General features: G+C 38.5%; 1 protein-coding gene across 4 annotated transcripts in view; it reads left to right on the top strand.

The window, feature by feature from the left end:
* The window catches only part of ANK2 (ankyrin 2), a 581,957-nt gene that overhangs the window by 298,225 nt on the left and 257,064 nt on the right, over window positions 1-26,668 (top strand). Inside the window, exon 1 of one of the 4 annotated variants that reach the window (XM_061419338.1) lies at window positions 2,413-3,467. The exons of the other annotated variants lie outside the window; for them this stretch is intronic. Within the exon in view, the coding sequence (XP_061275322.1) occupies window positions 3,339-3,467 (129 nt within the window). The 5' untranslated portion in view covers window positions 2,413-3,338. Of the gene's footprint in view, window positions 1-2,412; window positions 3,468-26,668 lie in introns of those variants that run through there. 4 annotated transcript variants of the gene reach the window in all.

Raw genomic sequence — 26,668 nt, 5'->3', positions numbered from 1 at the left:
CTTTCTGTGATTGGGAAAAAGATGAATAAAAAATCACGGGCTAAAAAAGAACGTGTGATCAGTTTATTTTATTTAAGTGTATTCATACTAGTCCGAGATTTCCTGTAATTTGAGTAGGAGAGCCCATAGTGAGGCTTTCTGGGTGGGTTCCTTCTCCCGAGGTGGGCTGACTTAAGAACACGGAACCTCAGCCTTCCTTCCATTCCTGGTGAGGGCTATCTGGAGCAAGTCACTGGCCTTCTGGGGTCCTCAACTGTAAAATCACGGTGACTTTGCTCCCTGAGTTGCATGCAAAGATATTATGAGAAAATGTAATCAAAGTAGTGTAATTATTGTTTTTAAAGATCTGGCAATCATGGTGCTTTGTGAAAGATTAATGTCAAACTAACATCTGATTCATTACCTTTTCTTCATGTGACAGAATGAAGAAAAGAGCTCTCATACTTTTTGTAGAAAAATGGAGGGAATCTAGAGGATTAAGACTTTGTTAACTATGCCTAAAAAATTTTTTTGTAAAGTTGTTAGATTGTAGTTTTAAAAATGTGTAATTCTCCTGGTTGTAGAAAATCAGATAATTAAACTGATATTGTCCACTTTTACAAGTAGGCCTATTGAGTTCATTAAAGGCTAATGAAACAAACAAATGCTTTTAACAGCAGGAACTCCCCACTTTCCTCTCTAGCTGTGCTTGTGGTTTTTCGTTTTCCTCTGGGGAGGTTTATAGAGAGGAGAAGATATTGTGATCCAGTATAAGCAGGTTCTAAAGGGGTGTGGGACAGGCATCATCCCAGACAAGCCCAGAAAGATTCTCACTAAAGAGAATCTGCTTTAGGAGACTCAAGTACAGTTTGTTGGGATTCATGTTATTAAGTTAAAAGGATATTCACAAATCAAGTAAGACTTGTTGGTTGTAAACATTTAAAAAAATGTTTAGAGGAAAAGAGAATGCCAGATGGCATTAGGATCACCCTGTGCTTCAGTCTTTTATTCTCACTGAACCACTTTCATTGCTAACAACGGCTTTGATACCATCACAGATGATTATCTCAAAGACCCTCAGAGGAGAAAATGTTTGAATTATCTTATATCAAGTGGAAGGCTGACTTAACTCACCTGGTTAAGGAACTTAAATATCTATGTATGGTTCTTTGTAAAGACATACAAGATTTTCCAGAGGAGGGAGTTAGTAAGCTGGTTTTTTTTTTTTTTTTAGAAGATGAATTCTCAGCTGGTCAAGTCAGAGAAAGTTATGCTCATCATATATAAAAAAACTAGTCATGCTGGCTGAAAGTTAACCGACCTGTGAATCTTCATGGTGCCAATACAATGCTGGCTCATGCCATGGCAATTATTTCTATTTTTTGACTGACTTTTGAGTCTGATTTAAGTGCAGGGTTCACTGTATCAGGGGTCCCCAACCTCCAGGATCTAATGCCTAATAACCTGAGGTGGAGTTGATGTAATAATAATATAAATAAAGTGTACGATAAATGTAATGTGGTTGAATCATCCCCCAAACTTCCCCCCATCCCAGGCTATCGAAAAATTGTCTACCATGAAACCTGTCCCTGATGCCCAAAAGGTTGGGGACCACTTCCCTGAACTACCATGAAGTACATTTTGCTTGCTTATGGGATATTGTATTAATCCTTTCTTTCAACTTAGTTTAGGTAAAAATGAAAAATTACAAATTATGTTGTAATAGGTAAAATACGTAGAGACGACCCACAGTATAGAAAATTAGTATGTTCCCTCCCAGAAGAGTTACTCTCTTCATGTAGTATTGGAAATGAAACATTACATTTTCCTTTATCTGGGTAGATATGTCATAGAATTAGGATACAAAAATATGCCATTTTGTAAAAGAGCACTTTTAATATTTTACCTTTTTCCTAATAATAGGATATAAGTAGGATAGGATTCTATTGTTTAAATGTCAGCAATTATAGTACTAGTTAAAATTTTTCTTCTAAAATGAGACAACTGTGTGATTATATGTAGGGATGGAGGGGTCCATAATCCACTGTGTTCAACGCAGTGTTGTGACTCTAGAGTCCAGAGATGAATAATTAAGAAAGGAGTGACATTTTATTGGCCCTAGATAAAATTGTAAACTTCTAAGCAAAAAGACTGGTACTATAAGCAATTAAAACAGTATACAGAGCTGCATCTTCTTGAATTAACAGGTTGTATCCTTTCTCTCCTTTCATTGCATCTCTTTCTTGGGTATACATGCAGGAACATCCAGAAATATTAATCCTGCGTGACCTCATCAGGTTAGTTAATTCTGTATTTAAGGAAAGCCTTTGGTAATGAATGATGAGTACCTGTGTGCCTCTCAGAATGATGGAGAGTGACTTCAGGTGTGGCCTGCTTCTCTCTCTCTCCCTTTCTCTGCCTCTGCTCTCCTCTCCCTCTTTGGAGGGCCCCCTCTTTCTCCCAGGATAACCTGGCTGAGTCCAGATTATACTGTGTACTCGCTGACAGCTCCTTTCCATTCCCTGCTTAACGCAGCTCCCTAATGCGGGCTCACGCGTGACAGTATTCCCAGCCCTTCCCAGAGGGGCTCACCCCCGTGTTTCTCTGGCAGTGGCAAGTGACTCCAACTGCGCTCGTCTTCCCCCCGAACTGCAGCGTTGATTCTTCCCTCTTAAATGACCCTTGGAGAGGGGAAGGGCTGAGAGATTTAAGAGACGGGAATTCATGTCATGTGCTACAGCAGAGCAGCCCTAGCAACGGCAGTAGCGGCAGCAGCAGCAGCAGCAGCAGCGAGTCATTTAGCAAGACCGCACCATTTTCTTCTCACCCTGCATAGAGGTGTGGTTGCAAGCGGCAATCAACTACCCACCCCCTTCCAGTTCCACGGAGGTGGCCTCTTCCTGGCTCCAGTCGGAAGACACAGACTGTCTGGAGGAGTCCCCAAAGACCGTTCCAATTGGTGATGTGTGTCTAAGAGGAAGGCTTTTTCAACTAGTAGGATGCTTGTCTGCCCTTGCGGCCATCCAACGGCTGAAGAGCTCGGAATCTAGTGCTCCGCCTTCCCCGTGGGACCATTTCTAAGTGTGGGCGCCCACCTATGCCCGCGTGTGTGCAGGTGTGCGCTCCTGGAGGGGCTTGGCCGCGGACCTTGGTACCTTGTGAATTATGAATGCTGCGGAGGCTGGAGCAAGATTCCGACCTAGCTCGGGGGCGGAGTGGATTATTTTGTGAGTGTTCTGGCTGCCAGCCATTGCCCTGGTGGGGAAAATCTCCTCCCCATCTAGCTCTAATATCACCTGGATTGCTGGGGAGTGGAAACTGAGCTGCCGCAACTGCTCCTGCTGCTCTCCTCTGCAAAAATGGCTCACGCTGCTGCTTCTATTAAAAAAGTTCGAGAGGCTGAACTGGATGAAAAGGAGAAAAACCTGGAGAGAGAGAGGAAAAAACAACGGAAAATCCCCAGGGAACGTATGGAACGGAAAAGAAAGGTATGAGGAGCATCCCTTTAGGCCCTTGCTTGTGAAGCTCAGTGTAGAACCATCAGCCTCAGAGCTGGCAACTTCCTCCTCCCTTCCCTCCATCATTCCCCTGCACCATTTCCAAGCTCAGTTTGCAGCCTATAGCTCATGCCTAAATTTGCTGCATTGGGAAGAGATGCCTGAGCAGGGCAAATTTCCTTGGCTTAACCAAGTAAAGACAAAAAAAAAAGTCTCCACTTCATTTTTCTGCTTTTCCTTAATATCTTTATTCAGTCTCAAAGCTAGGCGTTTTTTTTTTTATTCCTCCAAGTGACTCTGAACACTTGTCATAGAAGCAGGAACGATTGGTTGGAGGGTTAAAGTATTTTCTTCTTGTTCATCACCTCTACTACAGGATCTTTAGCCTGTGCCTTCTCTCTGACTTTATGTATCTGCTGTAGATCTCTGGTTAAGAATAAACCACAGGTTTTATTTACTCTGCCCCCCTCCCCTTCTAAAGGTTGACACTGATCCATGTAAAACTATACTGAGAGTCTTCATGCAGTGAGCTGTGTCTCAGAATTTTTAAAATTATAATTTTAATTCACTTTTTGGTTTTCATTAATGATCTTATGCTTTTCTCTTCTGACTGTAGCCACTAAGTTAAAAGACCAGGGTTAAGTAAATGGAACAAAATGTTGATTCCATTTACAGTAAAGTAGAGAATCATTGTCTTTCTCTATCTTTTAAAATATTTTTTCTTTAAGACAGAAACAATCTTACAACTTGATGGAACTGAGCTATTCCTTTAGCTGGTGGTCTGTTTCTATAAGGCAAGGAGATTTCTATAAGTGCTTTAATTAACAAAGTGGGTCAGTGAATAATTTCGGAAGATGATAAATGACATATTACATTAGCAGAGCATAAAAATAGTGGTTTGTACACAAGCTGTTAAACATAGCTATGGGATTAGGGATGCATTGGGGATCCATAGGCTTAATAATCCATGTGCTCAATGTCTTTTGTTTCTTCAGTAATAGATGCATCTACCTTTTCATTTGGGGGTTGTTATCTTTGCTTCACTCTTGGAAGGACACTTGAGGACCCACATTAAGTTCAGATCTTACTGTGCAGGGATTCCTTACATTTCAGTGTTACTACTTATTTCATCAGTAGTTAGATCAAATGATTGTCATGAGGCAATACAAACAAATAACATTTGCCGTATATTATTATTTTCCTTCTGGGGAAAACTTTAATACTGCCTGCCTGACCTTTAAATGGCCTTGTTTCAAGGATGCGTTCATTCTTTTTTATAATATCAAGGATGTTATTGGCCATTTTGGTGGGAGTTGGCTCCCTTTTCGACAGCTACTGCAGTCTGTTTCTAATTGTCTAAATGGAACATTGTGCCATAAAGCAATTTCCTGTGATTATATCTTTTTTTATCTTTCGTTCTCTGAAACACAGTCTATTATTTTTTGGCCAGGGATGCTTGTTTAGCGTATACTGTAACCTAATAACTTTGCTTACCTAAAGTACCACTCATACCACTCTCTTGTTCTCCCTTTGGCTTGCTTCTGTATCTACTTCAAGCTTCTTTTTCTATACTTTAGTAAAATTGCAAAGCCACATCATTAAGATGGAAGACTGCCAACAGTTGTTGAGTCTCAGTTGCCTGGGTGCTGCATTGCTTTAGCTTGAGTCCAGTTTGGCAGGGAGACATCATTGGTTGAAACTGATCATATGATGGGATCATCTGATCTTCGTATTAAGATAGTATCATTAAATTAGGGAAATAATGGCATAGCTACTATTTGTTTTTGTTCCTCTTTTTTTGGGGGGGATATACAAATCTGTTGGTCCACTTCCCTTTTGTACTGCAGATGCCTGTGGCATTACATAGCTATTTACACAGCACAAGAAGTGCTTGCTAAAAGAGTGACCGGGTTTTTTAGCTGTGTCAGCTTTATCTTCTAGATATAGTTCCACCTCCCCCTCCCCTGGCCCCATGCACACATAACCAAATTGAGTTAGTTCTAAAATTTGGTTTAAAAGAAGAAAGCTCTACCTCATAATTATTCCTTAAGGTATGCTGCTACTGCTACTGCTAAGTCGCTTCAGTCGTGTCCGACTGTGTGCTACCCCATAGACGGCAGCCCACCAGGCTGCCCTGTCCCTGGGATTCTCCAGGCAAGAACACTGGAGTGGGTTGCCATTTCCTTCTCCAATGCATAAAAGTGAAAGTGAAGTTGTTCAGTCGTGCCGACTCTTAGCGACCCCATGGAGTGCAGCCCACCAGGCTCCTCCGTCCATGGGATTTTCCAGGCAAGAGTACTGGAGTGGGGTGCCATTGCCTTCTCCCTCCTTAAGGTATATATAATGGTAATTCCAAAAGAAATGAAAAAAGCATGTTTGCTTATTAGCAGCACTCTGGAACACCATCTCCAGAAATTAACCTAAAAATGATTATACTTTATTTGCTGATGCCATTTTATAACCATAAGGGAATACATCAGTTGTAGAGATGATTGGGTTTACCATTTACATATCCATTTGTAAAGTGTATTGTAGATGAACCAGTTTATTAAAAAAATTCAGATGAGACATTCCCCTGTGGTGTTAAAACCAACTGTGGATCTTGAAAAAAATAAACTGATTTTGAAAATACTTTTACTGAAGTAAAATATTATAGAGTATTAAATCAATTAAGCATCCTCATATTTAGATTTCATTTTAATATTCTTTTATAAACTTGCTGTTAATTAAAAGAATTTTTGTGTTGTTATTTTGTATTCCATAAAACATTTCAAATAAATTTTAATTATTTGTAAAGTTAAAACACTTTGCGTGCTTGGCTGTAACCCCTCTACCAGCTTCTCAGTGGTACCGTCTTTGTAAATGCTGGATTTGTATACTAAGGAACCTAGTTTCAACATCATGACAAGCAAGATTTATCTTAAAATTTATTTTATTCTAGATTCAAGATTTATTCTATATTCTATATTCAAGATTTATCTTAGAATAAAATGTTCAGGCTTCTTTCAGTTCAGTTCAGTTCAGTTCAGTCGATCAGTCATGTCTGACTCTTTGCGACCCCATGAATCGCAGCACGCCAGGCCTCCCTGTCCGTCACCAACTCCCGGAGTTCACTCAGACTCAAGTCCATCAAGTCGGTGATGCCATCCAGCCATCTAATCCTCTGTCGTCCCCTTCTCCTCCTGCCCACAATCCCTCCCAGCATCAGAGTCTTTTCCAATGAGTCAACTCTTCTCATGAGGTGGCCAAAGTACTGGAGTTTCAGCTTTAGCATCATTCTTTCCAAAGAACATGCAGGATTGATCTCCTTTAGAATGGACTGGTTGGATCTCCTTGCAGTCCAAGGGACTCTCAAGAGTCTTCTCCAACACCACAGTTCAAAAGCATCAATTCTTTGGTGCTCAGCTTTCTTCACAGTCCAACTCTCACATCCATACATGACCACAGGAAAAACCATACCCTTGACTAGACAGACCTTTGTTGGCAAAGTAATGTCTCTGCTTTTGAATATGCTATCTAGGTTGGTCATAACTTTCCGTCCAAGGACTAAGCCTCTTTTAATTTCATGGCTGCAGTCACCATCTGCAGGGATTTTGAAGCCCCCCAAAAATAAAGTCTGACACTGTTCCCACTGTTTCCCCATCTATTTCCCATGAAGTGATGGGACCAGATGCCATGATCTTCGTTTTCTGAATGTTGAGCTTTAAGCCAACTTTTCCACTCTCCTCTTTCATCTTCATCAAGAGGCTTTTTAGTTCCTCTTCACTTTCTGCCATAAGGGTGGTGTCATCTGCGTATCTGAGGTTATTGATATTTCTCCTGGCAATCTTGATTCCAGCTTGTGTTTCTTCCAGCCCATTGTTTCTCATGATGTACTCTGCATATAAGTTAAATAAGCAGGGTGACAATATACAGCCTTGACGTACTCCTTTTCCTATTCAGAACCAGTGTGTTGTTCCATGTCCAGTTCTAACTGTTGCTTCCTGACCTGCGTATAGGTTTCTCAAGAGGCAGGTCAGGTGGTTTGGTATTCCCATCTCTTTCAGAATTTTCCACAGTTTATTGTGATCCACACAGTCAAAGGCTGTGGCATAGTCAATAGAACAGAAATAGATGTTTTTCTGGAACTCTCTTGCTTTTTCCATGATCCAGCAGATGTTGGCAGTTTGATCTCTGGTTCCTCTGCCTTGGACTGTTTTAAATATAGTGTGTACCAAACATATATGGTACATGTGTCATACTGTGGTAGACCGAGAATAAAACCAAGCTTCAAGCAAATGGACCAAGAGTAAGATTATTTGAAGCAAGCTAATTTATCATTTATTTGTTCAAAAGAGTACATTGATGTTCTAGCTTTTTTACAGAGATGAGAGCTCATTATTTGCTGATTAACTTGTCATTTCTATGTACATCTGGATATCTAGTTTTCATACTAAACTCTGAGAACTTTAGACTTGAGAAGGATTCCAAAAGGAATCTTTCTCACAGACTTCTAAGACTTTGTTCTAGAAAGCGATTTTGAGTATAATATTCATTCCACAGTCATATATTCTTTTCCAAATGTACTTTTTTTTTAATTTGGAAAAATGTATAATTTTCAGAGGATCACTAAACAAAACAGTTTCATTCTTGAAAGGAAAGCATATGTTTAAATTATCTTTGTCATTTAAACTTATGATTACCAGTTCAAATAAATAGATGTGTTCTCCATTTTTCAGCATGGACAAACCGTTCTCTAATGCATCATACTGTCTGCAATATTTATTTAAATCATATAGCATGAAAGGCAGTTTGTATGACTAGTTCTTGGCATTGTAATGCTTGAATTATTCCTATTTTATTTATACTATTAAAATGCCAGAGTTCATATTTTGTGTGAAAATTATGGTAATATTTACTGAGTACCAAGGTGGTCCCATGTCTGGTACACACATTGTCCTATTTAATCCCATTGGCAGTTTGATACATTAGATATTCTCTCCATTTCACAAGTGAGGAAACTTAGGGTCAGCATTATGGAACTTGCTTAATCATATCCAACTAGTATATTGGCAGAGTTGGGATTTGAACCTCAGGCTCCAAAATTCACTGGGAAAAAAGGTAGTATGATTTCTTGGTCTTGTACCTACACTAAATCTAGAGCATAAGTAAATCATTTAATCTGCCAATGTCTCAGTTTTCTAACCTCCAGAATAATCTTCATATAACTGAAAGAAATTTAATTACTGTGAGAATAAGTTAAATGACATATTTTAGAGGAAACTGAATAAATTTCAGGTTATGCTTCTACTATAATTGCACCAGAATATTCCATGAGATTTTTTGGAAAATCAATTGGTAGAAGTCAACATTTGCTTCTTAAATATAGCAATTGCTGTCAGTGATAAATGATTACATATGATCATTCTTTGTTACAGTTTTATCAAAACATCAGATGTATTTGCGTATTTACACTTATTTAACTAGCACAGAAAGGTGATTTTGCATAGGATTAAATAGAAAATAAAAGCAAACTTTTTTTCAAGTCCTTTTCCTTGATTCTCATAAAAAAGGGTTCTGATCAGTTATTTGCTTTCTTTTAAATGTATATAATTATTATCTTTGAAAGAATAAGACTTCTTATTTCTAGGATAACTTTTGGGTACTGTGCCAACCATATTGTTCTTGTCCATTTTGTTATTAAATTGATGACAATGAGAACTCTTACTGAGTATATTTAATGGACCTATCACCAAGTTGTAAGGGAACACAGAAACATAAAGAATATTGAAAGTTAGTTTGTTAGTATACTTTGTTAAAATGGAGGAATGCTTATTTACAAGTGTGGAGAGGAAAGTATTCTGTAACTTTTGAATTATGTTATGGGTTTAAAATAAGCATAAAATACAATGGCCAGCTGAGCCTGCCTTCCTGGCGGTCTGAGTGCATTCAGTCGTAGAGGAGGAAGAGAGGACAGGCCAGTCAGCTCTCCTGTGCTGGTTCCTTCTGCACGGACGCCCGGCCTGCTCCTGAAGGGAAGCCCTCCTCTGAGATGAGCAACGCTTAGTTAAGAACCACGTATGCAGTGTTCTGGATACTAAGCCAAATGCAATATGATTAAACATACAAATCACAACAGAATAATGTGGGTCCTGTATAATGTATTACATTCTGATGTATTTTAGCACTTATATCAAACTGTCTTCATATGGTTTCATATAACCCCTTCAGTGATACATCAGTACTTCTAGAAACCACATTTACATAAAGTAGATTGTGAGGTCTTGAGCTTTATCTGGACAGCTTTCTCTCTTTTTATGTCTTAATAGTCAATTGAGTCTAAATAAATATGTTCAGGCATATCTGTTTACATGGAGAAGCTTCTATAGAATCATGATTTTGTTTTTTGAGTTTTGGCTGCACCTGCATGGCTTGTGGAATATCAGTTCCTCCACCAGGGATTGAAGCCATACCACAGCAGTGAGAGCACCAAATCCTAACCACTAGATCACCAGGGAACTCCCAGAATCATGATTTTTTAAAAACCTATATTTTTTCTTTTATATTCCTTCTATCCTCCTCTCTTAGTTCAGTTCAGAATCCCCTTCCTGGCTAGAACAATTATTTTTATGTAAGTGACTTGCACTATTAATGGTACTCTTGAATAGCACCATAATCTAAGTTTTTATTAGTTTTTAATTATAAAGAACCTCTTTCAACCACTTGAGTGGGTGACTAACTACTAGTTTAGGATTACAGCTGTCAAATTTGTGGGATTGTGGCAGAAATAATCCCAAGTATATGACTTGAGATACATTTTTAAGAAGACTAAAAAGACAAAAATCTTAAGGTAAATCAGCTACTATGAGTGGGTTCATTTTTGGAATCTAAATTCTTTAAGCATACCTCAGTGGAATTTGCCACCCCCTTTTGTTTATGCTAATCTGAATTCATATAAATGTTTTAATCTTTATGAAAACAGATTTCATTGGTGACCTTTATTAAAAAATTTTATTATTTTACTGTATTTATCACTTGGATAAAACTAATGCTATTTATTATACATTTTTACATCATAAAGAATACTGAAATATTTTGTAGAAGTATTATAGGAGTCAGTGAAAATACAAGGAAGTTAAGAATTCGACTCGTGCCATATTTAATGATTTTTTGTGTTTGTGTTTTTCCATTATATCACTCTTTTTGTTTGTATTTCTCAAAATAATTTCTTCACAAAGAATGACTACCTTTATTATCAGAGACAAGGATATAGTATATGAAAATGAAGAATAGTACAAAAAAAGGCATTTCCCAAACTTTGGAATTCTGCAGAAATTGCTAGTGGAATCATCAGCTGTTTGAGTATGACCCTTTTGCTTCAAAGGTGATGTGTCATTTTTAAATGCATATTGTGGAAAATCTCATTAAAGTCATTTAGCTCCATTCCATTCATAATAAATCAGGATCCTGGGGTAGGCTAAAAAGGAAAGAAGACCATAATCTATATACATTTAAAGCTCCCCTGGTGAGTCCAATCAGAATTGAAAACCACTGCAATAAATACTTTCATGTCCCCATCATCCCTTACTCTACCCACCCCATCTTTGAATTTGAAGCAATAGCAGACCTGCTTTTAATAATCAGTGTGACTCTACATTGCGATTTGAGAAAAAATGTTCCATGTGTATATATGAGACACCCTGGCGATTTTTTGAATGTTTAATGAGACTAATTGGTCTATCTAATAACCAATTAATTTTTGGGAATTTTTAAAAATTGTAGGATAAAATTGCTTCACAATGTGGTGTTAGTTTCTGTTGTACAACAGCGTGAGCCAGCCATAAGTATACATGTATCTCCTCCCTTTTTGAGCCTTCCTTCCACCCTGCCCTCTAGTTACCTTTGAGCATGGGAAAGAGGAAACAGTTTTATCAGATAAGTTGAAAGGCTTTATGACCTGCATGAAGCATGACTGTCTGTCCTGGTGCTATGATCTTCAGGAATGAGGCTGTGTGTTTCTGATACATACATATATAACTAAACTCATTGAGGCCCCAGGTTGAACAAAAATTACTCAAGCTGAATTTTTGAAAGAAGACCACTAAAGTGTGATTTAAAAGTTAAGCCTTAAATAGACTGTGCTGTTTTAAGTAAACTTCAATAAATATCCTGGGGATTTAATTGGTAATTTGGCAGCCTTGGAGACCTCAAACCTTTAGAGACATCAGCAGTTCTAAAACTCCTAAACACAAGACAACATCTACTTTTTGCTCTTTGTCCTTGACTTTGGTAGATTTTCTATATCTTTAAAATAGTATAAAATCCATGAATGTAGGGAAGAAAGAAGGAATGAGCAGCTCATAGATGAAATCTCTCTCCCAGTTCCTCAGATATCTCCTGTTAATAGTTCTAACTCAACAAGCTCTTTATGATGCCAGGGTTTTGTTTGTTTGTTTCTTTGTTATATTTTTGGTTACTTCCGTGAATATTTTACCAGCTGTTCTTTCACTCTCGTCCTCGCTCACCAGAGCTTCCAGGGTAGGCAGAAAGGGATTCCCCACTAGGTTATACAGAATTCTGAAATGGACTTTTCAGCATGTATAGCTGGACTATTGCTCCCTCCATTTTCCTTCACTTCATTAGTACCTTGCCAAAACTTTTCCCATTAGATCTGTGTTGATGCCAACTTAGCCCTTTTCTAGAGATGTCCCTTTACTGTCTATTTATCATTACTGTACTGCTCATATCATGAGGAACACCTCAATAAAAAAGTATGTATTATTAAGGAGAAATACCAGGGATACAAAAATTATTATAAACATATCAACCTCATCTTTATTTGGTTAGGAGAAATAGTATCATGTCACATTAATAATTTCACATTAATGTATATTCTTGGCTCTCTATATATTTTGCATGCATGCATGCTCAGTGGCTCAGTCATGTTCAACTCTTTGCGATCTCATGGACTGTAGCCCCCCAGGCTCCTCTGTCCATGGGACTGAAAGGCATACTGACATGGGTTGCCATTTTCTCCTCCTCAAAAAAGCCTCAGTTTACTTGTTCATAAAATGTATAGGACTATATGGACTAATTTAGGAAATACAAGTAAAATCCCTAAGAAGAGTACATTGGGATAGCAGACACTCAGTAAAAGTACATTTTAATACTTTAATAGGTGAATTCTTCACCACCGACCCAAATAGAGACCTGTTAATTACCAATTTTAACTCATCTTTTTCACAGTTTGTCTGTAAAAAAATGTTGAAATCAAAACTACTTTGACCTTTATGTATCTTTATGTGAATAATGATGGTTTTGCCAAATTTCTACTTTTTTCAAGGGAGTTATTTAATCTCTAGATCAATTTTTTTGAGAGTAATGTGTTATTTGGTGGGTATTCTTAGGACTTCAAGCCTAGGAGACAGCGTGTCAAGAGACCCTGAGAGAACTGCTCCAAGGAGGCAAAGGGAGGAGCCAGGTTATATAGAAGTTTTGCAACAATGAAACTTAGCTTCAAGTGCTAAAGTAATATTTGATCCCAATGTATTAATAAAAAGCTAACGTAGATTATCTTAGAGTTCATGTTTGTGTTACTAATATAATTTTAAAAAATCTAATCAATAAACATCGATTAAATTTTTAAAAAGTAAATTATGTTAGCATTACAAACATGAACTCTTAAGAATCTACTGTAATTTTTTTATTAATTATAGGGATCAAATATTACTTTTGCATTTGAAACTAAGTTTAGCTGCCAGTCCTTGTAAGACATTCAGCATGATTGGAGGTGGATATGGTACATAGGGTTATAAAGAACAGAAAACATACTAGAAAGCTGTTTACTAATTTAATAAGTGATATTTACATAAAATTACCAGATGCTCCTAAAGCTCCATAAAGACAAATTCGGGAGACCTGTGTATGATTGCATCTGCCAACTGTGACGCTGGGCAAACTATTAACCTGACTTCAGTTTTCTCACCTATGAAATGATGTGGCCCTGAAATCTATTAGCGATCTTTCTTGTTCCTGTATGATTCTGCAGTGTTTTCAATTGTTTTTGCTTCTCTTTATTTTTGTAAGTGATTGAGGAGTTCCATTGAGTTTCCAAGTTTTCCTTCATATGATAGGAATTGCTTTGGCCTGACACTATGTCCCAGACACAGTTCCTGCAACCAAGAAGCTCTGATACCACTTGGGGTGATGGGTACAAATAATAAGAATAAAATGTTATTTGGGCCATTAAGTTGGAATGGAGATTTGTCTATTTTTGTGTATATGATGCAAGTTTTATTTAATAGACTGTGTATTTTTGTGAGCTTTTATTTGGCAGAAAAAATAATGGAAGAAAATAGTTCCTGTTGTGGTAACACTTGAAATATTCTGGAAGCAGTTAAGACAGAAGATACAGAAAATGAAGTAATCTTATGAAGTTGTGCAGTTGTTTTTTGTTTTGTATTTTAGGTACTGATTTGAGTCATTTTGCAGGAAGGAGTTTATTGTGGTTCCATTATTTTCTGTTAGAGCCTGTGTATCCTGATAATGCCGCATCTTATAAACCCACAGAAAGTATCATCATAGTGTTAATCGTTTTACAAAGATCCAGTGGTAGTAATGACAGCTGCCTTTGAACTAGAGGGGGCTATGGCGAAGAGAGCCCATAGTAAGCACTTAAAGGAACCTCAGCAGTTTACAAATAATTCAGCTGTATAACTCAGTGAAAATAAGACATCTCCTGCATTCTTCTAGGGGTAGTAGTACAGACTTCCTCCTTATTTTTGGCTTCTGCCTCAAACTGTGCCAGATGCTTAATTAAACTGTGTCACATCCTAACATGACTGAAACCAATAAAGTATAAGTAGAACAGGTAACCTGGAACAGGTAACCTCTTCCTCTTTGAGGAAGAGGTCACTTAGGAAATGAGAAGCTTTTGCTCAGGGCAGTTACCTACAAAGCATGGGGCTGCAAAACATGTGGGCTCCAAAGGACAGGAGTCACAGACTGGGCGTGGGTGGTGGAGAAGAAAGCCATCTGTGAAAGCACAAGTTGTCATTAATGGGGAGGAAGCAGATGACAAAGGACCCAGGAGCAGATGCCAGTCCTTTAACTACAAGCACTTTATCAGAGCACAGAAAGGACTTTGTATATAACATAAAACACTCACACTCACCCATGTAACACAAGTGGCAATATTTCAGAACTTTTGACTTTTTTACTAGAAAACAGCACTGGAAGAAGAATTTATAGTAAGCTAATATGAGAAATCTTTTTTTGCCATCAAAGGAAGCTTGATAACTGAGATGCATGCCTCCTTAATCACTGTAATTAGCCTTCACACATGAGCCTTCTGGATTATGTATTCTATAGTAAGTTGCATAAGAGTTTACAAAACAATTTGGTCCCTCCAGTGATCTTTAAAATTCTATGAAAGTCAATCAAGAAACTGAGATGATTATGCTAGAAAGTTGAACATTTTCCACTTAGAGCCACCCAGAAACTTTTATATTGTACTTATTAATTTCTCTTCTTTCTTGTGTTACATTAAAAAATATTATCACAATTCATTTCCCATTAATCCTCCTCTCTATTTCCATTATGAATGCAGATATACTTCAGCATATTGCAGTACCTTGGATAAAATAATTAAGTGAATAACTACTACAAACTAGACTTTGAGTGGTAAAGATTTTTGATTGAGTAAAAAAATAATTTATATCAAACAACATCTCTTCTAGGTAGGTCTTGAGTTTGCTTTGATAATGTGTATATTTATTTGCTGGTATTAAATTACATTGGCAACTAACATTTGCTGAGCACTTTTCATCCTCCCATTGGTGTGCAAAATTATAATTTTACATAGTTTGAACTCCTGGGATAATTGTGCTACTTCTCTGTCTCTTTTGTAAGTTGACACACACTGTGAATCTGCAGAACCTATACAGTATGCTCCTGCTGTTTCAGTGGTAACAAGGTATGTCTTGAGTAGTCCTTTTTCTGCCTTGGCCATGAGAATTGACTTTGTCTTTAATTTACCATACTCAATTCTCTGATTATTTTCAGAAGCAGGCATCTGCTCTCCACATACAGATAATAACCTCACAAATTATGACTCAATCCCTGGCCCCTCCCAAAAGTATACTTCGTTTCTAGTTTCAATTTACTTTCCTACTGAATGGCCAAACTCAGTAAATTTTTTCCTTTCTGATTTCTTTGCCATTAGTCATCCGCTTGCCTACCTCAGTCTAGCTTGGTAAAATATTTAGATGTGTAATGTTGGTTCATTTATATGTGTAATGTTGGTTCACTCTTGACACTGAATTAATCGCTGTGATCAAGGGTATGATGACCTTGTAAGCTGAGCTGTTTTCAGCAACCTCCTGTAGAGAGCACTTGTACTCTGATCAGAGCACACACAAGTACTTCTGTTAACGTTCCATGCATTTTTCTCTGTGTAAGTGACTGCATGATACAGTGATAACTAAATGTTTTTACCTGGGGGGACTAAAGTTCTTTCTTTAAGCCTACATACTTTGTAGTTTTAATTTATGAGAACAGTGTCCCACATGCCCTGGTGTCATGGAATTTGACCAACTTGCTGTGTCCGTAATAATGGCTGATTTTCTTCCTATACTGTGCCACCATTGCCTAAGACACAGTAGATACCCTACCAGTTCTAAACACCTAAGTAGTATTTTTGTGTCAGCAACTCTAATTTGTCATAGCTTAGTCTTTTGAAGCAAACCTAGGAAGAAAAGTTTATTTGGTCAACTTGTGGATTGTAGCATAAACAGTTATCACAGAATCAAACAGAACCAGAAATTTTAACATTTTGTGAAAAGCTATTCTCAATTACATTTATTAACAAGGAAATTAAGGATATTATGAAGGATGGGACAAAAATTTTTCTAGAGGAATATTTTTTATCTTCCTTTGTATATTTAAAAGTTAATGCACAGAATTTGCATCTTTAAAACCACACTAATGTTTAAAACTATAAATTAATAATTTTGTAAACTATTAATTTCCAGTTTTCAGTGCAAATTCCCTTGTCTGCATAGTGTTTGAAACTTTCCTCTGGGGTGCATGAAGTCTGCTGCATTAGGCTGGCAACACTCTCTCATAACTCCTGTTTGCCCTGTTTCTCCTCTCAACCTTGATCCTTGTTCACACATAATAAGGGCACGCTTAGCTGGCCAAAGTCAGTAACTATTTCTGTTCTCTTCCTGCTCTATTTTGATGAATGTGACCCAGGCTTCTGTGATGAAGTGTCTGCATGCCAGTGACCCATACATGTAGCTTGTTTAGGTGTAGGCTGCATTACTGAAATCATGATTTTATCCTTTGTGAGATAGATCAAGGTTCCAGTGATTTCTAAAACTTTTGAAGGATTCTCTCCTCTGACTTAGCACGCATGCATGCATGCTAAGTCGCTTCACTCATGTCTGACTGTTTGTGGCCCTATGGACTGTAGCCCACCAGACTCCTCTGTCCATGGGATTCTCCAGGCAAGAATACTGGAGTGGGTTGCCATTCCCTTCTCCAGGAGATCTTCCCAACCCAGGGATCAAACCCACATCTCTGTTGTCTCCTGCGTTTGCAGGCAAGTTCTTTACCATGAGTGCCACCTGGAAATGGCAACCCACTCCAGTGTTCTTGCCTGGAGAATTCCAGGGATGGGGGAGCCTGGTGGGCTGCCGTCTATGGGGTCATACAGAGTCGGACACGACTGAAGTGACTTAGCAGTGCCACCTGGGAAGCTCTCTGACATGTGTGGGTTTCTCCAATGGAAAGCTTCGAGAAAGTGTACACATCATTGTAGTGCAAAAATAAAGCAAGGAACTGTGAAGCTCATTTAGACTTTAAAGACTGGCAAAGAAACTGTGGCCTGTCAGTGTATTTTATAGACTGTCAAGTGGAGACCAACCTGCAGAACAGAACACCAAAGGCATACTTCTGTTGAAACAAGCAGTATATTGTAACCGAGTATAAAACCTTCTAACATTCCTGTATGCAAAAGCATGGTAGAATTAAACGGGATTCGTCGTGAGTCTTCATATTCTGAAGAAGCAGTTTTTTTCTTTGTGAAACCACATTCATTTTCATGGAAGATTCAGGGGGTAAAAATACACACAGGCAAGATATAAAAATGAAAGATAGACTAAATGCAAAAGCTTCATACAGCTTTTGTAAAGATAAAAGCTTTAACGGTTCAAAGGCTCTTCCCATCCCCCTTTCTTCTTTGATTTCAATGATTGTGTAATTCCTTGGAGTACATAGGTCAACAGTGTGACCTACTAGAGAAGTAAAGTTGACTAGGAAATTATCATATAAAAGAAAAAATAGAACACTGTTCTGAGATGTCACAAAATGATAAATTCTATTGCAACTTGATTAGAGGTTTGTTTTTTTTCCTTCTTCTAACTAGCTTATTTTGAAGTAGTATCTTTTCCGAGAAAACCTTTCCTTGGAGCTCTGTCCCTAAGGTATGATGTATATGTACGCACATAGGATCTAGATTCTACACATCTGCATTTCTCAAAATTTTATTTCTCTCTACTTTTTCTCCTCCTGCGTTTCCAATATATTGAAGCTACAGTGTTGTCGTCTTATTGTAGTATGTACTTCAAGTGTACTTAAAGGAATGATCATTTTAGTAAGATTTAACAAAAGAATGGATCCATTTCATAAGTATGTGAAATTAAAAACAAATTTTGTAAGTTAAAAAGTATCAACATTTAAAATATAGAATCATTTCACAGCACTACTTTCTATCTTGCAGCTCTGGCTTGAGACCTGATGACACGGTCTCAGTGAGACAGCCCATGAGATGGATGGGAACGTTTGGGGTCTGGCTTACGTTTGGGGTCTGGCTTTAGACCCATGGAGTTGCAAAGTCTGGGCCCAGACAGGCATGCCAGGCTTTGCTGTTGTTTAGTCACGAGTCACGTCTGACTCTTGCGACCCCAGGGACTGTGGCCCTCCAGACTCCTGTGTCCATGGGATTTCCCAGGCAAGGTACTGGAGTGGGTTGCCTTTTCCTTCTCTGGGGATGTCCCCAGCCCAGGGATTGAACATGGGCCTCCTGCATTGACAGGCATATTCTTTATCACTGAGCCATCTGGGAGGCCCATGCCAGATGTGGTGTCACATAGTCACCTCATCCACAACGTAGAAAGCAGCAAACACTGGGGTTTGTATTGGGCGGGGGGAATATAGCAATGGGGAATTTCAGCTGCTTGGCAGCCAAGCAAACTTCTCTTCTTGGCCAGGATGACGCAACTCCACGTTATAGATTATGGGACAAAGCTTTGGTATTGGAAAGGAAAGTGTCGTAAGTGTACCTTGGAAGCTATACCACCTACAACCTTCTTCACGACAACCCTCCAACCAGAGAGAGGCACACAGACTAGATTTAGAAGGAAGGGTTACTCCTTTTTAGTGACAACATGGAGAGAAAAACGGAGAGGAAAATGAAGTTATATTTTGGGAATGACATCATTACTGGTTGTCCTTAGACACAGGTGAAGGTTCAAGGACTTGCTTCCAAATGGTTGGTAAATGAGACAGGAGAGCAGGAGAAACTTTTCCTGAAAATGACTTCATTGATAGCTACCACTAGGTGGAAACCTGAGGAAGTTTGACCCATTTGCTTTGAAATTGAGGATGAATAGAGGCAGCAAATGGGATCTAGAGAGAAATAAGACCATCTAGCCTCTGTACTTAAAAAAAAAAATATTCACTATATTATTTGATTCCCACAATGAAGTATATTTTCAGCCTCATTTTTCAGGTGCATAAATGAGGTTTAGAAAGATTAATTTATCTTCCCCCAAATCTCAGGGCAAAAACATCCCAGATATCCAATTCTACAGCTCATGCCTTTTCTCTAAACCATGCTGGTGTGTACTATGGCACAATATCTAATTTTTCAGTACTTTTAAATTATATTGTGTGTGTGCTCAGATGCTCAGTCGTGTCTGACTCTTTGCAACCCCGTGGACTGTAGCCCACCAGGCTCCTCTGTCCATGGGATTCTCCAGGCAAGAATACTGGAGTGGGTTGCCATTTCCTCCTCCAGGGCATCTTCCCAACCCAGGGATCAAACCTGCTTATGTTACATCTCTGCATTGGCAGGTCGATTCTTTACCACTAGTACCACCAAATTGTAGAACAGATAAATAAGTACAAGTGCAATTCAAACAAAGAAAAATAAAGATGAGGAAAATTTATCATAGCTAACATTTCCTGAACAATGCAACGTGCCAGGTACTATGTTAAATATTTATATAGCAACTATTTCAACTCTCACAACACCATGAAATAGAAATGATTATAACCCCCTTTTGTCAAATGGAAAAATGAGGTTTAAGGAAGAAGAAAGAGAAAGCTCTCGACAGCTTGTATGTGCACTTCTACTTAGAATGCTGGAGACAAAAGTAGCTGTGATGTAGGATATATAACACCAAGACACATAAAAATATTTCTGACATTTCCAGGAAGAAAGCAAGCAGGATAGAGCAGCCTCTTAAGAGTCATGATGTGGTTTACACTATATCAAGTTCTTCAATAGGTTATAGAAAGAAGGACAAAGCGATTAAAATTATTAAGTGCTCAAGTATGACTTGCATCTCCAACAATCAAAATAACTTCAAAGCAGATGTCTAAGGCCTAGATGTCTCTACGAGGAATATGTTGTAAGAGTGGAAGACAGATGAGGTAGGTCTCATAGAGCTGTGAGTATCAAATAGCTGATTAAGTTGAAGTCAGTTTATCAAACTGTGGATGTAGGTGGTTCTAAATTTTCTTGAAAGTTAGTTTTTTCACTGGACCGTAGAGAGAACCCAAGGACAAAAATACAAAACAAACTGGAAAAGGAAGATCACTGAGGCATTGTTGACTCTGGACACAAAAAGGTATATAGCACGTAAAGGTCTTCGGGTGCCCTTTCGGCTTTGCTGAGCAGCGAGGACCAGGGTCTGTATGTTGTCTCTGTAACACAGGGAGATCGATCGTGCTGTACCTTAGCGTGCGCTAATAATAAACTGAACTATTTTGGGTTCCAGAGCAAAGAGAAGCAAACTTTTAAGAAATGATTTTTAACATTTGATCCCCAAAGCAGCTAAAATCAAATGTTATTAAAATAGAAAGAACACATTACAGCAAAATTGACATTTTAAAATGTCAGTGGTTAATGAAAGCTACATTTGCACTTATCGATGTCATAAGTTTATTCTTAGTCAAATAAAACATTACCTATGTGTTTATTAAAATTTGACAAAAATCTGATTAGAATCTTGCAATATAATCCTATGAGTTATTAAAATATGAAGTTAGGAATAAATGTTATTGCCATAGGCATTTAGAAATTGTAAATTGTAATTTTAAGCTTCAGAATTATCATAAAAAAGAAGGCAAGACTTTGAATTTTTATGGTGCTCCTTTCTTCAGGACACATATTTACTGCAATTAGCATATATCAGAATCACTGGCAGCTAATAGTGGCAAATATCAGAGAGTTCCACTTGAGAACTTTAACTGATTATTTTTTGTGAACTAAAGTTGAAAATGCAAATCTTTTCTATGAGTACTTACTGTAGACGGATCACTATGGGGTGTTTTCGCACTTATGGATTTTCTGTGTTATTGGCTGTTGTCTGCAAATGTTAGTGTTTTTCACTGAAGGTTAGATATGTTAGAAATAAGGGTACATGTGAAGAATAAAAACTGGCGAGGGGAGATGGAAGTGGGTTTCATAGATTGGAGCCAATGTCAGAGGAGGTCCTGACTGTATAGAGGTGATGGCCATGAAGAGGATTAGATGTGACAGTAGAGGCAGGGATTTATTGATAATCTATCATCATCAATATAAAAGAGCCAATAATGAAAGAGTACAGAGCAGCACCCCAGGTGGAAAGAAGGGAATGAAAATAGGTTTCTACCACAAGTAACACATTAGAGACCCAGAGTGGCCAAACCACAGAGCGGTGTGTGTGTGTAAACATTCATTGCAAGAGTAATCTATTTGGGCCTCTAGAGAACAGTCATTGCATTTTTCTGGCATTAGCAGTGATTACTCTCCATAGGTTTTAGGCATGGATGAACTATCCATGATAAAAATCAATGGTTTTTCTCTTAATAAACCATATTCTGGTTTGTGGCTACTTTTGTGGTCATTTGTATTTTTGTTCTTTTCACTCCTGCTCATATGCAAATGATTACCAGTAGGTTCAGTGCCTAGACTGTTTCATGACAAAAATTAAACATCTGAAAAAACAATCATATGAGAACTGACAGAATAATAATATGAATAAAACCAAGGATAACTGGTAATTGAATAGTTTGCTGTGGATTGCCATTCTCAGAGATTTATTGAAGGATTTCTGTATGTACATCAGAAATATTACACATTTGCCTCTTTTTATATAAATGATATATTTGGACTTGGCTTATACTGCTGAATACATATTAATGAGATTAATGAAATGTTTTTAAAAACCAGTTTTATTTTAAATGTGTTAAGGAAGATTTTTATTTTTTATATATTCAATAATCAATTACAAGTGGCTGCTATATCAGAGGCATTATCAGAAGCACTGGAGACAAATAGAAAAATAAATATATAATGAACTCCTACTCTTGTGAAGGAGACAGGCGTGTAAAAAGGTGATTACAGTTCAGTGTAGCCATCACTGTGATGGTTCTGTTTGCAATAGGCCCTTAATCCTGTTGGCCAGGCAGGGCTTCCAAGAAAAGTCTAGCAAATATAGAGGGAGGGAGGGAGGGAGGGAGGGGATCCAGATGGAATACTAGTTGTTTATAAAAGTCTGGAAGAAATTACAAGAGAAAAGGCTGCGGTAAAGAGAGGAGGGGACCAGATCCTACAGGACTCTGCAGACCATATTAAAGATTCTCCCTTTTATCACGAAAATTGTGAGACGTGTCCTGAACAGGTTTAAGCTTTGGAAAGATCACTCTAGCTATGGTGTAGAGAATGGATTGGAATAGAGCAAGGCTAGAAGTAGGAAACTGTTTAGGAAGTGGTTATAGTAAAGCAGCCAGGAAGTGATAAATTCCTGACGTAACACAGTAGCAAGTGAAGTGAAGTCGCTCGGTCCTTGCGACCCCATGGACTGTAGCCTACTAGGCTCCTTTGTCCATGGGATTTTCCAGGCAAGAGTACTGGAGTGAATTGCCATTTCCTTCTCCAGGGGATCTTCCCAACCCAGGGATAGAACCCCGGTCTCCTGCATTGTAGACAGACACTTTACCGTCTGAGCCACACAGTGGCAAAGGGGTGTACAAAAGTAGCCTCTTCAGGCCTGGGTGTATGGGGAAGGGAACGTTAACTACATCAGCGGTTTCCAGCTGGAGCACCAAGGCGTGCAAGGGTGCTGCTCAGGGAGCTGGAGAAGACAGGGTCGGGAGTGGGTTTGGGGGAAACAGTGGCTCAGAGGAGAGAATTTTAATGACCTGGGAAAGCCCTGAGCATGTTTAAATGCTAACCTTTAAGACCTATTAGAAAGGAGAACCTTTTTTAAAAGATTTAAAAAATAACCTCTCTTAAAAATACTCAAGATTTCGAAACAGATCTGTTTTCATATCATATTTACGTTCCCTCTTTCCTTCCTTTCCTTCTTTCTTATCTTCTGCAGAGAAGATATCATTTGCTGAGCTCATAGCATGATTTATAGGTTATAACTCTAAAGATTAAAGACATACTGCTGCTGCTGCTAAGTCGCTTCAGTCATGTCCGACTCTGTGCGACCCATAGACGGCAGCCCACCAGGCTCCTCCGTCCATGGTATTTTCCTGGCAAGAGTGCTGGAGTGGGGTGTGATCTAGTACTAGCATAAGAGTCTGTTTACCGTCAGTTCAGTTCAGTCGCTCAGTCATGTCCGACTCTTTGCGACCCCATGAATCCCAGCACACCAGGCCTCCCTGTCCATCACCAACTCCCTGAGTTCACCCAGACTCATGTCCATCGAGTCAGTGATGCCATCCAGCCATCATCCTCTGTCGTCCCCTTCTCCTCCTGCCCCCAATCCCTCCCAGCATCAGAGTCTTTTCCAGTGAGTCAACTCTTCACATGAGGTGGCCAAAGTACTGGAGTTTCAGCTTTAGCATCATTCCTTCCAAAGAAATCCTAGGGCTGATCTCCTTCAGAATGGACTGGTTGGATCTCCTTGCAGTCCAAAACACTCTCAAGAGTCTTCTCCAACACCACAGTTCAAAAGCATCAATTCTTCGGTGCTCAGCCTTCTTCACAGTCCAACTCTCACATCCATACATGACCACAGGAAAAACCATAGCCTTGACTAGACGAACCTTTGTTGGCAAAGTAATGTCTCTGCTTTTGAATATGCTATCTAGGTTGGTCATAACTTTCCTTCCAAGGACTAAACCTCTTTTAATTTCATGGCTGCAGTCACCATCTGCAGTGATTTTGGAGCCCACAAATATAAAGTCTGACACTGTTTCCACTGTTTCCCCATCTATTTCCCATTAAGTGATGGGACCAGATGCCATGATCTTCGTTTTCTGAATGTTGAATTTTAAGCCAACTTTTTCACTCTCCACTTTCACTTTCATCAAGACGCTTTTTAGTTCCTCTTCACTTTCTGCCATAAGGGTGGTGTCATCTTGCATATCTGAGGTTATTGATATTTCTCCCGGCAATCTTGATTCCAGCTTGTGTTTCTTCCAGTCCAGAGTTTCTCATGATGTACTCTGCATATAAGTTAAATAAGCAGGGTCACAATATACAGCCTTGACGTACTCCTTTTCCTATTTGGAACCAGTGTGTTGTTCCATGTCCAGTTCTAACTGTTGCTTCCTGACCTGCATACAAATTTCTCAAGAGGCAGATCAGGTGATCTGGTATTCCCATCTCTTTCAGAATTTTCCACAGTTTATTGTGATCCACACAGTCAAAGGCTTTGGCATAATCAATAAAGCAGAAATAGATATTTTTCTGGAACTCTCTTGCTTTTTCCATGATCCAGCAGATGTTGGCAATTTGATCTCTGGTTCCTCTGCCTTTTCTCAAACCAGCTTGAACATCAGGAAGTTCACGGTTCACATATTGCTGAAGCCTGTCTTGGAGGATTTTGAGCATTACTTTACTAGCTTGTGAGATGAGTGCAATTGTGCGGTAGTTTGAGCATTCTTTGGCATTGCCTTTCTTTGGGATTGGGATGAAAACTGCCCTTTTCCAGTCCTGTGGCCACTGCTGAGTTTTCCAAATTTGCTGGCATATTGAGTGCAGCACTTTCACAGCATCATCTTTCAGGATTTGGAATAGCTCAACTGGAATTCCATCACCTCCACTAGCTTTGTTCATAGTGAGGCTTCCTAAGGCCCAGTTGACTTCACATTCCAGGATGTCTGGCTCTAGGTCAGTGATCGTAGCTCATTATTATACAGGTAAGAATAAATATCAGCATGGCAGCTAGCAGCACTCTGTCCAGTATTCATTCTTTATCAACATGTGGCCAATAGCATTGTAGCTCAGAGGACATAAGACCAGACTGACACTAGGAAGACTTGAGTTTTCAGTATTAATTTTATGATATTTTAATTTTCATGATTTTTGATTGGCTATAAAATTATTCTGTCTTCAAAAGATACAGGACATTATTAAAACTTAAAAAAAACCTTTTTACTTTTCAGGGAGACTGACATTTAATCAGGATATTTATTCATTTAAAAAATTTACTGGAGTATAGTTGACTTACAATTTTGTGGTACTTTCTGCTGTACAGCAAAGTGAATCAGTTACACATATACATGTATTCACTGTTTTTAGTTTTTTTTCCCCTATAGATCATTATAGAGTGCCGGTAGAGTTCTCTATGCTATGCAACAGGTTTTTATTAGTTGTCTATTTTATATGTAGTACTGTGTATATGTGCTTCCGTGGTGGCTCGGACAGTAAAGGATTTGCCTGCAGTGAGGGGAGACCTGGGATGGAGACCTGGGATCCATCCCTGGATTGGGAAGATCCCCTGCAGGAGGAAATGACAACCCACTCTGGTATTTTTACCTGGAGAATCCCATGGACAGAGGAGCCTGGCAGGCTACAGTCCATAGGGTCGCAAAGAGTTGAACTCGACTGAGCAACTTTCACATTCACATGTGTACATATCAATCCCAATCTCCCAATTTATTCCTGCCCCCATTGGTTGCCATAAGATTGTTTTCTATATCTGACCAGAATATTGCAGTATAAATAATATATGAAAATAAAGTTGTTTGTACTTTGAGGTGCATAGAATACATTTGTTCTAGAGAGAGCTTAAAATAGATTCTCAATTAATTATCATTTGGACAATGAAATCAGATGCTTTCTGGTGCTCTAATTTATCACAGCCTTGGAATAAATTCAATCTAGTCTATCATCTTATAGTTGTAGTTCACTGAATTCTTGATTAAATGCACACTCAACAAGTACTTTTAAAAGAAAACTGCCGCTAAGTCACTTCAGTCGTGTCTGACTCTGTGCAGCCCACCAGGCTCCCCCGTCCCTGGGATTCTCCAGGCAAGGACACTGGAGTGGGTTGCCATTTCCTTCTCCAATGCATGAAAGTGAAAAGTGAAAGTGAAGTCACTCAGTGGTGTCTGACTCTTCACGACCCCATGGACTGCAGCCCACCAGGCTTCTCTGTCCATGGGATTTTCCAGGCAAGAGTACTGGAGTGGGGTGCCTAGTGATACCATATTTTACAGTCAAACTTGGATGAAACTAGTTGTTTCATTGTTTTAATATATTATAAGAATATTGGGTACCATACTCATAATAATTCAGTTTTATTTGTAATTTTGATAAATACTCATATCTGCTCCAGTTTGGTTAGATACTTAGTTTGAAGTTGAATTTGTTCTTAATTGATCAATACTTGGTTATAGCCTGACAGTCTATTTCAAATGGTGTGTGTGTGTGTGTATACATCTGCCCTTATTTTGTTTGGAAAATATTATTTTAAAATATTTGAGACCAACAAATTAAAATATCTGAGTGATTGCATTGAACTGGACTCTGTTTTACAGCTGAAGAATTCTTGCAGTAATGACAAATCGATGAAAACATTTAAACCATCATATTGGATGGCATAACCCCCAAAGTTTATGAAAAGTTGCTATTTCTCTGGACCCTCCAAGGTGAATGTACAAACTTAGAGTATAAATGCATGTAGCTTAATGCCTGTGAACCA

Source organism: Bos javanicus, chromosome 6, assembly GCF_032452875.1.
Source record: "Bos javanicus breed banteng chromosome 6, ARS-OSU_banteng_1.0, whole genome shotgun sequence".
NCBI classification, from domain to species: Eukaryota; Metazoa; Chordata; class Mammalia; order Artiodactyla; family Bovidae; genus Bos; species Bos javanicus.
The sequence above is the reverse complement of the archived record's forward strand: the minus strand, read 5'-3'. Positions and strand labels throughout refer to the sequence as shown.